General features: G+C 42.3%; 1 protein-coding gene across 1 annotated transcript; it reads right to left on the reverse strand.

The window, feature by feature from the left end:
- Positions 1 to 879: 879 nt before the first annotated feature.
- LOC117402877 (photoreceptor cilium actin regulator-like) lies at positions 880 to 9,206 on the reverse strand. Its single transcript, XM_034004471.2, has 2 exons — positions 5,436 to 9,206; positions 880 to 3,527 (listed from the first exon to the last, which is right to left on the reverse strand). Exons 1-2 carry the CDS (start codon positions 8,843 to 8,845, stop codon positions 3,398 to 3,400), a joined length of 3,540 nt encoding a protein of 1,179 aa, XP_033860362.1. The 5' UTR covers positions 8,846 to 9,206; the 3' UTR covers positions 880 to 3,397.
- Positions 9,207 to 13,610: the final 4,404 nt, after the last annotated feature.

Below are 13,610 nucleotides of genomic sequence, written 5' to 3' on the forward strand. Positions count from 1 at the left end.
AAGAAGTGTCCCCTCTGTGCTAAGTATATCTCCATTTAATTTCCAACTGCGTTCTGTGGTACTTGTTTTTTGTGTTGTGCTTAAAGTATTAGTTAACTTAAGTTCTCACAGCCAAGGCCATTGTGCCTTGCATTGGTATTAACTTGTATCCACAACACTGGCCTAGCATTGTAACCCTTTACAAACTGTTCCCCATTGTTTCCACACACTTTTGAATTCCATGCTGCACTGTTGTTGTGCATGACGATCTCTATTGGTATCTGAAACAAGGTACATTAGAAGCAGCATCAAGGCTGGTTATTATTGAAGCTGAACTGCAAAGCTAAGTGGCAGAGTCAAAGTCAGCCTTCGCAGTTAAGAGTGAGCAAGTGAATACAGAGTGATGCCAACATTCAGGTTTAGTAATAGATCCCCCATGCTCTTGTTAGTGGACAAATCATCCTCTCCATGTTAAAGTCCCCTAATGCTTCATTCTGTGCAGATATCCACTGAGATGCAACATCATTCAAGGTATGTCCCATCCCTCCTCACAGTAAATAATAATCTAAAGCCCCGGATGGACTTCAGTTCAAGACATCTTTGAATGGGGAGCTGCAACGGGAATCCCTGGCTTCAGTTATAAGCTGATGCCAAAACTAAATAGTTTTATCTTGGCAACACACCAGGCTTTAATGTCAGCTGAATCATTAAGACTTAAGCCCAAAAATATTATTATTATAATTGTTATTGTTGTTGTTATTATTATTATTATTATTTTAACATTGTATGATCCATTAGACATTTAAAACCCGTGCTGCTTTCTAGTGCAATGCGATAAAACACGATTTTTTTTAATTTTGTAATGCTTGGCCCTATCTGCCACTGTTATGTAATAATAAGGCAGGTCAAAAGGTTAAACTTTTTTTCACTTTCAGTAATTACAACTGCTTTTAATCTACATTTTCAACACAGCCTTATAAGTAAATGTGGAAAATTCAGTCCTTAAAAATCTCCTTTAAAAAGTGTGTTATATAATATAAATACAATACAATAAAAAAAAAAAAAAAAAAGCTTTGACACTGAATCTATTTGATGTCAGGTCAAAGAGATTTGGCCATCATGTTGTGACTTTAGTACACAGGTACAAAACAAGCAGACACATACAGTTCCTACACAAATAATAAGAGACACATTTACATCAGGTACAGATTCTAACATGGATAACAAGAAAAAAGAACAGCTCGAAATGACAAATGTGCAAATTATACACAATGTACGGAGAGAGATTGCTTTTGTTGATTGATCTAACTGGTGACTATATAAATCATAGGATCTATAAAACCGTGTGCATTTCGATCAATGGAATAGACCTGTGGTTTTTAAAGTTTAGTTTCATTTTGTATACAGTGTTTAGATATAAGGTCTTACATTGTCTTTTCGTGGAGGAATCAAACCCAGAAACTGATGATGACTGAAGGCATCGACAAAAACATTGTGTTCAAAACAGCACTGTAAGAAAGATGACTAAAATTTAAGGCTACTGTCTGCATTGCTGGTATTAAATATACAGTTACCACAGTGTTTAGATTTGGTACTTTTCTAAAAGCTACTGTGAGCGCCGCAGCGCCATAATTAATGTAATCCTGGGGTGTCTTAGTTTATAGCAGTGTTCTAAATAATTCAAGTTAAGTAGACAGACGTTTCAGATAATGCCTTCATCGGTGCAACGATGTCCAACTACATACTGACAGCGCGTGTAAACGTTTAAATGCAAAAGTAACGCGTAAATGACGAACCACAAAACCAGCCTATTGCATTGGAACACTGGATAAGGTAGCCAACGGCAGACAGCATCACGGGTTCAGATTCCCTCAGTGCACCCTTCCCCTCCAACAGTTCCTGAAAAAACGGTTGACTGCCCCCTACAGGAGAGACCCTCCCCTTTACAAGCATAAAAATGATCGACTTTAGGGGTAAGTGTTAAATGCCTCGAGAGGTGATTATCACCAATATGTTGTGTGTCAGTATTTGTTAGAAATGAACCTTCCTTGGTATCACTAGCAGGTATCATAACCAGAGCTGACACTATACCGAGGTCACACTTAGGTTTCAAGCTATAGCTGCAGTATTTATATGACTGCTTGGTGTCCACTATTCAACCTCCAAATCTATGTTACATGGCAAACCAACAGAGAAAATTAAGGAGTCTTTTGTACTTTACCAGAATTTTTACATGAGCATCAGCATTTATGATGAAAACAGCTGAGGTCACGACCTCGGTGTCCTCATAGCTCGTTACCTCCATGGTGTCAGGGTGTCGTGTATATGGCATTAAAGAGATACCTTGTTTTAGCTGTATCCTCCTGCGACCCCGTGTACATTGTAACGTTCATTGATTTCCATGTGTTTTTATAACCATTCATATATTTTCTATTGCTGTTGATTTCTTTGGGTCTTAGTTATCAATAGTTCAGAGGGGTATGAAACCCAGTGAGGTTGTAAGAGGATATTGCAATTTTCTATCTGTTTAGTGTTGTTTTATATGTGTTCTCTGTCATTCTCTCTGGCGCGGTTTTTATCAGGCTTACTAACAAATGTCCCTGGGGGACCACCAGAGCCAATGAGACACACACTCCGGAATTCCCATCAAAGACCAGACCGGCGACCGGGACGCGAACCCAACGCCATAATGTTATTTATCAACGACGAGGTCTGGCTCCTAAATGCAACTGTGGTAACTTTCAGTTAGGGAATGTAAAATCTTGGCTGCACAGCCTAGGAAACACCACCTCAGTTCAGGAATACAACTTTTCAGTCAGACCCCAGAGGTTGTAATTTGACATTAGTTAGTAAACCTGGTAAATTAGTTTGTAAGCATAGATAACAACAGATAACACATCTGACTGTGGATATTAAACAGGTAATGAATATAATTAAGAAATGTAGATGGAATTACGTTTAATATTAATAACACGACTCAGAACACAGGTTTTAAATTCTGAGTTGAGCAGCCGTCAGCTACAAATTAATATCAAACACAGTGTCTATTGAGATCAGTGCCAGCGTTCTCTTTTAGGTAAACTTTAAGCTTGTATAAAATTGATACAGAATTGTACTTTTAGCAGATTTTACTGTATAAGTTATTTTGAACAATAAATAAAAAATGTAATTTTTTTTTTTTTTTTTTAAACGGGTGACAACCCAATCCTGCCGTTCATCAAAGGTATTAAAATCCAAATATTGTATTAGGCCTAGTGCAGGAACACAGAAACAAGCACAAAAAAGCAAAAAGCCTCCCATCACACCGGTACTGGTATTTCTTGAGAGTTAAGAAGCGTAATTATGAAATAGGCTTTGGCATCAATTAGTGAGCTTCTTTCTCCTTGAAAAAAAACCTAATCCTCAACTGCTGATTTGCTTAATCCTTCTGCAGAGACTGGCCCACGATGCACAGCTCGGGGTGGGAGGCAGAGCGAGTGCCTGATCTGAGCTCTGATAGGTGCTGGCTGTTCCATGGCTCCTCCTCCTTGCCTAGACCCTCCACTGGCCTGCAAAGAGAAGGGATTATTAGAGATAAGAGGAGAGGTTTATTTAAAGTAGGGCAGGTTAACCCTGGAAATGCCAGTCACCTCAAACCAGGCTGCTGGTCTAATCTGGGCATCAGTGGGATTAATAATAAAACCACACCGCCAGTGCCCTGTTCAGATAACCCCGACAACGATTCTGTCTTTCTTGCAAATTTATATAAAAGAAAGACAGAAAGTAGGAAAGTTATTTTTTTAATTTTCAGAATACTGCTAGGTTTGTTTGCACATACATATTTTTGTCAACTCAGGTCTAAATGAAATCACAATTATGTAAGATGCTTTTGTTTATTCTAGTGTGTCATTTCATGAACAAAGACTTATCATAAATAACAGTCTATCTGTGTCATGCACCAAAACACAAACAGAAAAAAGAAATTTGAATTAAAAAAGTTACTGTACATCATTCTCCTGATTTTTCGAGTGACCTAAGTCCATTGTAACCATCAGAAATAACTACAGTATATATATTTTTTTAATTAAATATTTTCATTAAATACAAAAATACAAAACAACTAATGTATGATGCTTGATCTTACAAAACAAACAAACCACGTGTAAGGCTAATTTAAAAGGGTGTCTATATTATGTGTTACTAGTTATATAACATTAACAGTGCATTTAGAAAATGCTGCGAATTGCATTTTGCATTTCTTGCAATCATTTATGTATTCACCAGAGCTAAGCTTCAAGGGCAGGCTTGGTATACTGTCAGCATCTTGGAGTGTGCCTCTCACTAAACACTCCACAATATGTAGCAACCTAACCACCAGAGGCAGAAAGCACTATCCAAGCATCACACAATAGGACTTTGAAGCTAAGGGAGAAAGAGGACTGCTGGATTTTCCTCCAAGACTTAAAACACCACACACATGGCTGGAGCAGTTCCAGGCTAACTCCAAGCAAGATTCAGTCCATGTCAAGTGCAGTCGCCCAGTGAGCCAGCAACACACTTCCCAGAATAGCTTTCTCCACTATTGTTTCTATCTCTCTCCTCTCCCTACTCCCCCTCTCCTCTCTCCTCTCTCCACAGCCTTCCTAAAACGGAAAGCAGTACAGCCGGTCTGAACTGGTTCAATTATCTTTCTGATAGTTATTTTTAGCTTTACAAGAACATGTAAACAAATATATGTAGAAATATACAGATATATTTATCGGACAAAATTTTGACTGTATTATATTGACATTAATGTATTTCCAACATATTTATGTTTTTAAAAATATATTTTCAATATATTTATATCTTAAAATGGCAGTATGAATATCAAAATATTAAAATATATTTACCAAAAATATATATTAGAACAAATATTTTCAAATATACTGTATTCAGTTTTCCAATATAGCATCCATATGTTTCATTTCTGTAAGCACATTTAGAGAATAATTTAGGGTTGCACTGCTGCCCCAATGTATAATGCTGCTAAACTGCACATTGTGCAGAATGTAGTAGGACTAGTTACAATGATATGACAAGAAAGTCATGTTGCCAGAAGCCTACTATACACAGAACAGGCATAGTACAAGCCCCTGCACATTGCCCAGTGACTGGTGAGCATCCCTTAGTCTTACCTACAGGAATATATGGGCTTGAGGATCTCAGTGACTGCTCAGAATCCCAGTGAATATTGTGCTATCTTCTATGTGGTGGTTTTGTGATGACTGGAGAAAACCAAACTCATTTTGAACTCAAATTCAAATCCAGGCATCCAGCCCAATTGTCCAGTGTGCCACCAGACAGACAGTGAGGTACACAGAGATTGGTAGTTAGACAGAAAGACAGAGAGGTACACAGAGATTGATAGTTAGACAGACAGACAGACAGAGAGGTACACAGAGACTGGTAGTTAGACAAAGAGATTGCCTGCTCACCCCTGGCTGCAGATAGCTGGCTCACTCCCAGAGCTGGAGGAGCTGACAGGGGAGAAGGGCAGTCTGAGCCTGATGCCAGGCCGGCGGTCTGAGTAGCTCCGTCGGACGAAGGGTTGGGGGCTCTGTCTGACTGCGCTTAGCGTGGCACTGCTGCGGGCAGCCTGCTCTCCCCAGGGCCGAGGCAGAATACAGCTGCTGGGTGGGGGATAGAACTGGGGTACAGGGGGCTGGGCCTCAAAGAGGGAGGAGGAGGCAGGACAGAAGATGGATTGGACGTTACCAAGGTAATGAGCAGAGGGAGGCTGCTTGTCCCCCAGATCATTGCTGTTCCGGGCTTGTGGGGGACGGTTGTGGGCGGCTCGTGGAGAGGAGGGAGGGGACGGTGTTTTGCAATATGAAGACGGGCTGAAGTCCCTTCTGTAGGCAGGAGGGCTTGCGATTTTGCCCTGGCAGCTACCCTGGCTGGCTGGATCTGATTGCCTCCGAAGGGAAGGGGGGCTAGGAAGCTTCCTTTGCGTGGGTGGGCTGGGTTGTTTCTGGGTTGTTGGAGGGCTTGATAAAGGTGTGGAGGGCTGCCGTCGCTGTATAGGGGGACTGGGCAGTCTCCTGTGCTGGGTGGGGTGGCTTGAAGGGGTTGTGGGCAGCTTGCGAGTGCCAGAAAGGGGTGGGGGAGTTGGAGGGGCTGTTCTTGAAGGAGCTGGAGGGCTGGGGGGTCTTGGAGGCAGGGATGGAGGGCCGGGGAGGGCCTCAGTGGCTCCAAGAGATGGGCAAGCTTTCCTGGTGGAGATGTTGGAGTCCGTCCTTGTTTGCCCCTTTTCAGTTGAGGATCCATGATGTAATGAAACATCTGACGGGGACTCAGTTGAGTGCTGCAGGTGGATGATCTTTCTTGCCTGCCTGTAGAGGCTGGCTGCCTCCTCTTTTTCAGGGTCAGGTTCGATCTCAGGCTGGGACTCCACAGAGCTGCTCCTGGAAGCCGCGTTCTGCCTGCCAGGCCTTTGGGGGGAGACACTAACCGAACCTCTCCGCAAACTCCCTTTGCTGGGGAGCACATTGACAGCATTCAGAGAGGCCTTCAGCCTCTGGGATACAGACGTTCTTTGGGGATTTGAGGACCTTCCTCTGGTGCCACTGATGTTCGTAGAGGGGGTGAAAGTATCGCTGGGTGCTGGAGGTCCATCAGTGATCTGGAAAGAGTTGTCCATCAAGACCTCAGGAGGGGGTGGTGGAAGGCTGTCTAAGTCAATGTCCCCTGGTTTGGTACCCTCTTCTTCAGCCTCTAAATCCCCTACATCTACTCTACTATTAATGGGGGCCAGTCCCCAGTAGCCCATGGAGGGAAGAATGGGGACCCCACATTTCCGTACCCCCTTGAGGGGAGCCAGAGGCTTCAGAGGGTCCCTGTTATTAATGTTCTCTTCAACTTGACTGAAAGTGTCGATCAACCTCTTTACAGATTGTCTCTCATTTTTTGGCAGAGGGGTATTTGGCGGGGTTGCTTTTAGTGGCCCCCTTCCCCCTCTCTTCTGTTTCTTCTTCTCCTCCCCATGCTCCCCAGATCCGCTTTTCTGCAGGACTGGCCTGTCCTGGCTTGGTAGGATGCTGAAGTTTTTGTCCAGAGAAGAGCGAAGGCGGTTGTTAGATGATGCACTGACCAAAGGCTGATCCCCACCCAGCTTGGACTTGGCAGACTTGTCATTTGCTGTTTTTCCCTCTAACATCTTCTCCAGTCTGCGGTTCAGGTCCTTCTGAGTTCTTTGGAGCTCCAGAAGGGTGGGGTCCTCTCCTTGGCTGCGGAGAGACTCAGCTGACCTTGAGCGCCTCTTCTTGGCTGCCCCTACCTTCTTCTCCCCTCTATTAACTGCTGCGGCAGTCTGTGGCCTTTTCCCTTTGCGTTCTTCTTCCTCTGGCCACTGAGGGGCACTGCTTCCTGCACTGCCATTGCTGCAGTTGTCATTACGCTTGCCAGGGACGAATCGTATTCGGCCGCTGATGGCATCCTTCATTTTCAGGCTCATCTCTTCATTCTCAGGGTTCTCTATCCTCTTTGGGGCCAGCCTGATAAGGGTGCAAGGGTCTACAGGAGAGGAATTAGTGCCTTGCTTCTTTAAGTCATCCTCATCTTCCAAATCCTCTAAATCATCATCATCCTCCTCATCGAGGGATGCTACCAAAGTGCTGCAGTTAGAGTCTAAAGAATTCAGGGAAAAGCTGGCACACATTTTAATGTCTTTAGGTGCTTTGGAAGCCTCTGCATCACTTGGCACAGCAGGGGGAGGAAGGGAGGCTGATGCTTTATTGTTTTCAACACTAGCGGAATCACAGATTTCTCTGCATTGCTGGTGTCTCTCAGAGCCCGCCAGGGATTCGCTCTCCCCTCCAAGTCCACTGTCTTCAGAGTACAGAGTCATGTCCTCGGGCCCTGGTTTTCTTACAGCGGCTGCTTCGATCCGCCCAAGGACCCTGGCCAGCCTGCCATCCAGCCCGCGCTTCACCTTTAACTTCTCTGCCATCAAATCAGAGGCGGCACCAAAATAGTCAACTGCCTCCTCAAGGGCGGAGTCCGTAACCCCACCCACTGCCCCACCCACCAACTGCATCTTCTGAACGGAGTACTGCAACAGCTGTTGGAGCAGATCTGGAGGGGGCTCTGTCCTCAGGGCACCACCTTTCCCTAAAGACCATGCCAGGTGTTCCCCAGATTCTTTCAGCAGCTTTTCTCCATCACTGGCGATTTCCTCCAGTGCTTTGTTCACCTCCTCGTAGCGCAGAGCCAGAAAGCTGACCATTTGCTGCAGCTGGATCTGGGTCTGGGTTGCCTGGTCAAGCAGTCCCATCAGGGCCTCGTATCTTGAGATGCTGGGGTTCAGATAAGCATAGGCCGACTGGTGTGCCTTGACCAGGAGCTCTGGGAAGTCCACTTTCTGCTCCTGGGAGGCTCTCCTCTCTTTTATCCGTTTGCCCTGCTTTCCAGTCTTCCCTTTTCTCTGTTTTCTCTGCCCTCCCTTTTTTGTTAGCTTCTCTTCCTGCTGCTCCATGCCCTCCTTCTTCTCGTTGTCCACCTGAGCTATGTCAATCTGGATTTCCTGCATTCCAATCTTCTGTGGACAGATAGACTCTGAATTGGCTGCCTCTGGCAGGGAAGACTTCCTCTCTGGCTTCAGGGAGGCTGTTTCTGGGAGGATGGGTCGACGTTGTCTGGGAGGGTTTGGGGTTCCCCCTCCTCTGTCCCAGGCCTCCCCGTCCGTTTCACAAGGGCTGGTTGTGCCCCCTCCATCCTCAGATTGAGTCTCTACCGGGCTCTCGATCCTCTCAAGCTGAGGTCTCAGGGTTCTGCCTTTTCTGAATGACCCTGGTCCACTCTTAGAGAAGTTCTGTATTAAACTGCTCTGAGACGGAGTGCAACCCATCTCGTTTCCCTCTGTTAGTACTTATGGAACCTGAAAAACCTCCACAGTCACATAGCAATAATAGAGAGAGACGTAAGGTACTTATCCACCTGAAGTGCTTGTCATTTTCAGATGCGTATGTCCCCACAGCACAAAGTCCTTGAGCCTGAAAGTCCTTTGTCTGATTTTTTTCTCAGAACTTCCAGCTGACCTCCCTCCACTTCTAGCTCTAGTGGTACAATTCGTACAACAAATTTCCGTGTTGTTTTTAGTAATGTCAGTTCAGCATAGCTTTCTGTTTTCCTGCAGCTCCTCCACACAATGTCCTAGCTTGAAGGGATCTTGCTGCCTCACAGGATTAAAGAGGCTTTTCTTCCTTGCTTCTGTGTTTGCAGATGACATACAAAACAAAAGGAAAATAAGACTCACACACACACACACGAAGGAGAATTAGATCCTAAGCTCATCAGAGTAATCAGCCCTCTTCTTAGTCAGCTGGCTTTTTATATCCCACACAAGCTCTGCCTAGGCCCATCAATTAACATTTAACACATGGAAATGCAGCACCCTACAGCATGTCAAAAAACACAGAGGAGATATTATTGATCATATGGATGCTAATAATAATGTAGTGCCTGTGTAGTTTCTGACTACGTTTTGCTTTTACTTTTCAAGCTAGATATAAACATGTCAGGTATATAATTTAAGCTTTTTAAATATAAGGAGCTAAACTTACATGGCCCTGCTGTCTTTTTGATTGGGTAATTAAATAATTCCCTGATTCGATCATATAACAATAGGTCTGAAACATGTTTTGAACATTCCGAGGTGAATTGAGAAATTGAGTGACTACAGTTAAACCAAATGTACACCAAAATATTTCCTATGCAGTTCATAACTCTAGTTAAAGCTTAGTGGACTGGGACAAGCGTTTTTAGCTTTGACCAAAGCATTTCAGGCGCACAAACAGGATGTTGTTTAACACTGGCTCCCCTAGTGGCGGGATAAGAAACTGAAAGTAATGAAAGACGGTAGCGTGACCTTGAGACAGTGCCAGCTGGCTTATAGTGGACATTGTGTACTACATGCAGCAGACAAACATCACAGGACGTCTGAGTTGTCGATCTCAGGTAAACATGGTAAGCTACTAAAGGACCACGCAAGATTACTTAAACATAAGTCTTGGTTTCAGAGTCATGGCAGTTTTGTATGGTGTCACTAAATAAATCGTCACCCCTTTGTTTTTTTTGGTTTTTTTTACAATTCTTTAACATGCCATGCTTGTGATTCGCTTACATGCACTTAACCATCGTTCCACTGTGACCCTGCTTTACAATACTTTGTTGTGCATTTCCCATGGTACAGTACAACGTACACATTTTATATGGGCTATGCCTAGTTCTGTGTCATTTTTACATGTGTTCCAGGATGATGAGTCCTCATTCAAAATGTTGAACCAAAATGTAGACCTTCTGTCATACACATGGTGAACATGGTAACAAGTCTTCTCTAAACTTTTGACTGCTATCCTCCTATAGACCAATTGACAAACTGTTGATTTTATTTTTAAGGCTGGTTCACACTGGGCATACGATTCAGACAGTCACTACGAACGCACCACCTTGCGTTCAAATCGCAGATGCTGCGGACTAGTTGGTGGATTTGAACTTCTCAGCGTCAAATTGATGACGTCATTTGCGTTCAACCAATAGAATTTTACAAATAAAATACAATTTACCGTTTATTATTTAAAATAAATTATACTTGTAAAGATGTAGCAGCAAATGTCTAAAGAATTAATAGTTAAGCATGTACGGTACCACAAATAAACAGATAAATAATCAGAATGAAAACGAACAACTCAGGAATTTAAACCGTGTTTGATGTGTGTCTCTCAGCAGCCTACGTTGTGTTTACTGAAAGCGGGATGGTTAAATTGACCAGGTCAGCTCAACAAAGGCTGAGCGAATGTCAGTGATTTTACCATTAAACTGAATGGTGGCATTTACTATCAATCACACAATAATATTTTTTTTTTACTTTTTTGGATCAGCTGTTTATAAAAAGAGGTGCTGATGTTATACATTAAGTTAAATGCGGCTGTGTGCATGACTCGGCGAACCCCCAGAAGGCTGTCTTTTTTAAACCAATCAGAATGAACTAACGCAGGGAGAAGATCGCTCGGTGTGAACTACAGCCTGAGTCCGTTTGTAGCGCCCGTCTGAATCGTATGCCGTTTGAACTAGCCTTACTCTGTTAAAATTACGTATGTTCTGATTGGATAGCCTGTTGGTATTTAGTCCTGATTGCAGCGTACCAAAAAACTAATCCTGAAAATGGGTTTAGCTGACCCGAACAAGTGGAACAAGTTAGACCGATAATGAGGACTAACCCATACGTGTACATTGTCATTACTAGCATTTGATTAAAAAAAAAAAAAAAATACATTGAAGATTTTGAACCGGCATAAAAGTCAGAAATATGACAAGCTATGAAAAAATCAAATAGCCTAATAAATATATTAATGATGAAATCGTTTTTATTATGATTCGGGAAAACAGGTTTAAGTGAAAGTACACCTATATTCATAATATAATTGTCTTTTTGTGCACAGTCCGCACACGGATACATGCATTTTCACTAGCCTGTTGCCTATTGCTGCTTGACAGTGAATGTTAAGTTCTACATTTCTTTTATATTTAATACACATTACACTGACATTTCAAGTTAAACTGAATACATCAAACGTGCATGTTTTATTATTATTTAAATACACAGGATCTTATTGTGCAGCACTTTATTAAAGTTTGTACAATATTCTAATGAAAAAATGAAACCAGTCTCTTCAGAACACTTTGTTCCTCAACCATAATAAATTAGACAAAAAGGAGAAGGGTGCCACGTTGCTATAGTAATTTATTTAAAATACCGGATACATTCACTGTCTACCTAAGAAAATGAATTGCTTAATATAGTGTATCAACAATATATTAAGGTACATTATTTCATTACATAGTGCAACTGTCAATTTTATTAAGGCCATTTCTTTGACTCGGCGAGCGAACCTTACTGAACCAAATGCTTCAAAGGCTTCAGTTTTCACTTCACTCGTTTTAGAGGTCATTTCAGAGAATAATGTCGCTGTCTTCGTGTTAAAATGTGCTGTATAAACGTAGGACAAGCAAGCATACTAAATTAGGATCATCTCATGTCCGATTTGGTACGCACCTGTGGCGATTAGCTTCTGTTGCAACCGGAATTAACAAGTATATGCCTACTAATTTTAGTCTAAGCAAGTGGACTAAATCTTGTTAATCCACTAGTTAGATGCATCAAGTGGACTAACTTTCGTACTCTGCAATCGACCCTAGGTGTTTTTTTTTTTTTTTTTTAAAGTGGCAAAAGTCACATTTTCATAAAGTGCAAACTGGGCCATTGTTATAAATATAGCTGTCCTGAACCCCAGAAACTGCCTGCTGCTGCCTTCCCCCACAGTACGAAGCCTTGGTGTACTTCTTGACAGCAACCTCTCCTTGCCCACATCTCCTCCGTGGTCAAATCTTCCTTCAGCCATCTTTGAAACATCTCCAAAGTCCGTCCCTACCTTTCCCTCCCGGATGTGGAAATACTTTGTCATGCATTTGTCTCCTCTCGACTTGACTACTGCAACACAGTATATGGTGGTCTCATGGCACGCACTATAAACCAATTGCAGCTAGTTTGAAATGTCGCTGCTAGGATCCTTACCAGACTTAAAAAATGTGATCACATTACCCCCCGTATTGTCCAGCTGGACTGGCTACCTGTAAAGTTCAGGATTATTTTCAAAACTCTCCTGCTCACCAACAATGCCCTTCATCACATAGGTCCCGAGTAACTCGTCAACCTGAGGATGCTAAACATAGAAGATTTCATTCAGCACTGTTACCGAATCGGGAGTTTATTCCTGGAACCCAGGAATCAGGGTCTATGGTTTTTTGTAACTAAACCAGGATCAACTCATAATGTTAATTTGGTTTTAGTTTTAGTGCAGCTGAAGCTTGTATTGACTGATCTGTTCAGGTCTCACTGTATTGATGTAATGAAGCGACACAAAAATGTCCGCACCACTGCTTTTGATTGACAGGTTGGGAAGTAGCAGGTTTTAAGTGAGTGTTCCAAATCTGTTTCTTTTTCCTGAACAAATAAGACACATAACCACTGAAAACTTCAATTTATACCACAAAATTGTGCAATGGATATCATTTGTTTAGTTTTCTCCTTTTTTATTTGAACTAATGACATGCAACATCAATATCTTAAAATAACATAGAAGCAGTTTACATTTTACTAAATGATGACAGGTATTACTGAGGAGGGCACAATGTAGTTAAAATAACCACAGTGAGGCTGATCTTAGACCAAGAGGTGCGTGACTGGAAAAGTTTATGTTGGACAAGATACTGCAGGATACATACAGCACATAATGTGCAGGTACATTTTAAACAGGCATTCTTTGAGGCTTTAAGAAACACATGGTCATGGGCACAGTGCCATGCACACTCGTTACAACACTCCCACACATGCCTGTCTTTCTGTAGATCTTTTTGTTTCCTCAGATTTCCAAGAATGTTTTTTTAAGTGTTTATACACTTTCTCTTGGGTTAAACGGTAGCTTGAAAAATGTGAATAATCTAAAAAAGGTTTCATGAACTGCAAACTTGATTTGATTAATCAAAATGTTTTTTTTTTTTTTTTAACAGTCCTTAAAAAGTTTAGTGAATAGTGCCTATTTTTTTCCTATGTA

This window comes from Acipenser ruthenus, chromosome 5, assembly GCF_902713425.1.
Source record: "Acipenser ruthenus chromosome 5, fAciRut3.2 maternal haplotype, whole genome shotgun sequence".
Taxonomy (NCBI): domain Eukaryota; kingdom Metazoa; phylum Chordata; class Actinopteri; order Acipenseriformes; family Acipenseridae; genus Acipenser; species Acipenser ruthenus.

What these genes read in the sequence shown, in the direction of transcription:
- LOC117402877 (XM_034004471.2), bottom strand. Translation starts at nt 8,845, where the DNA reads ATGGGTTGCACTCCGTCTCAGAGCAGTTTAATACAGAACTTCTCTAAG. An exon ending in CCAGCTATCTGCAGCCAGGG is followed by an intron (nt 3,528 to 5,435) that starts GTGAGCAGGCAA and finishes TTCTCTTTGCAG; the next exon opens with GCCAGTGGAGGGTCTAGGCA.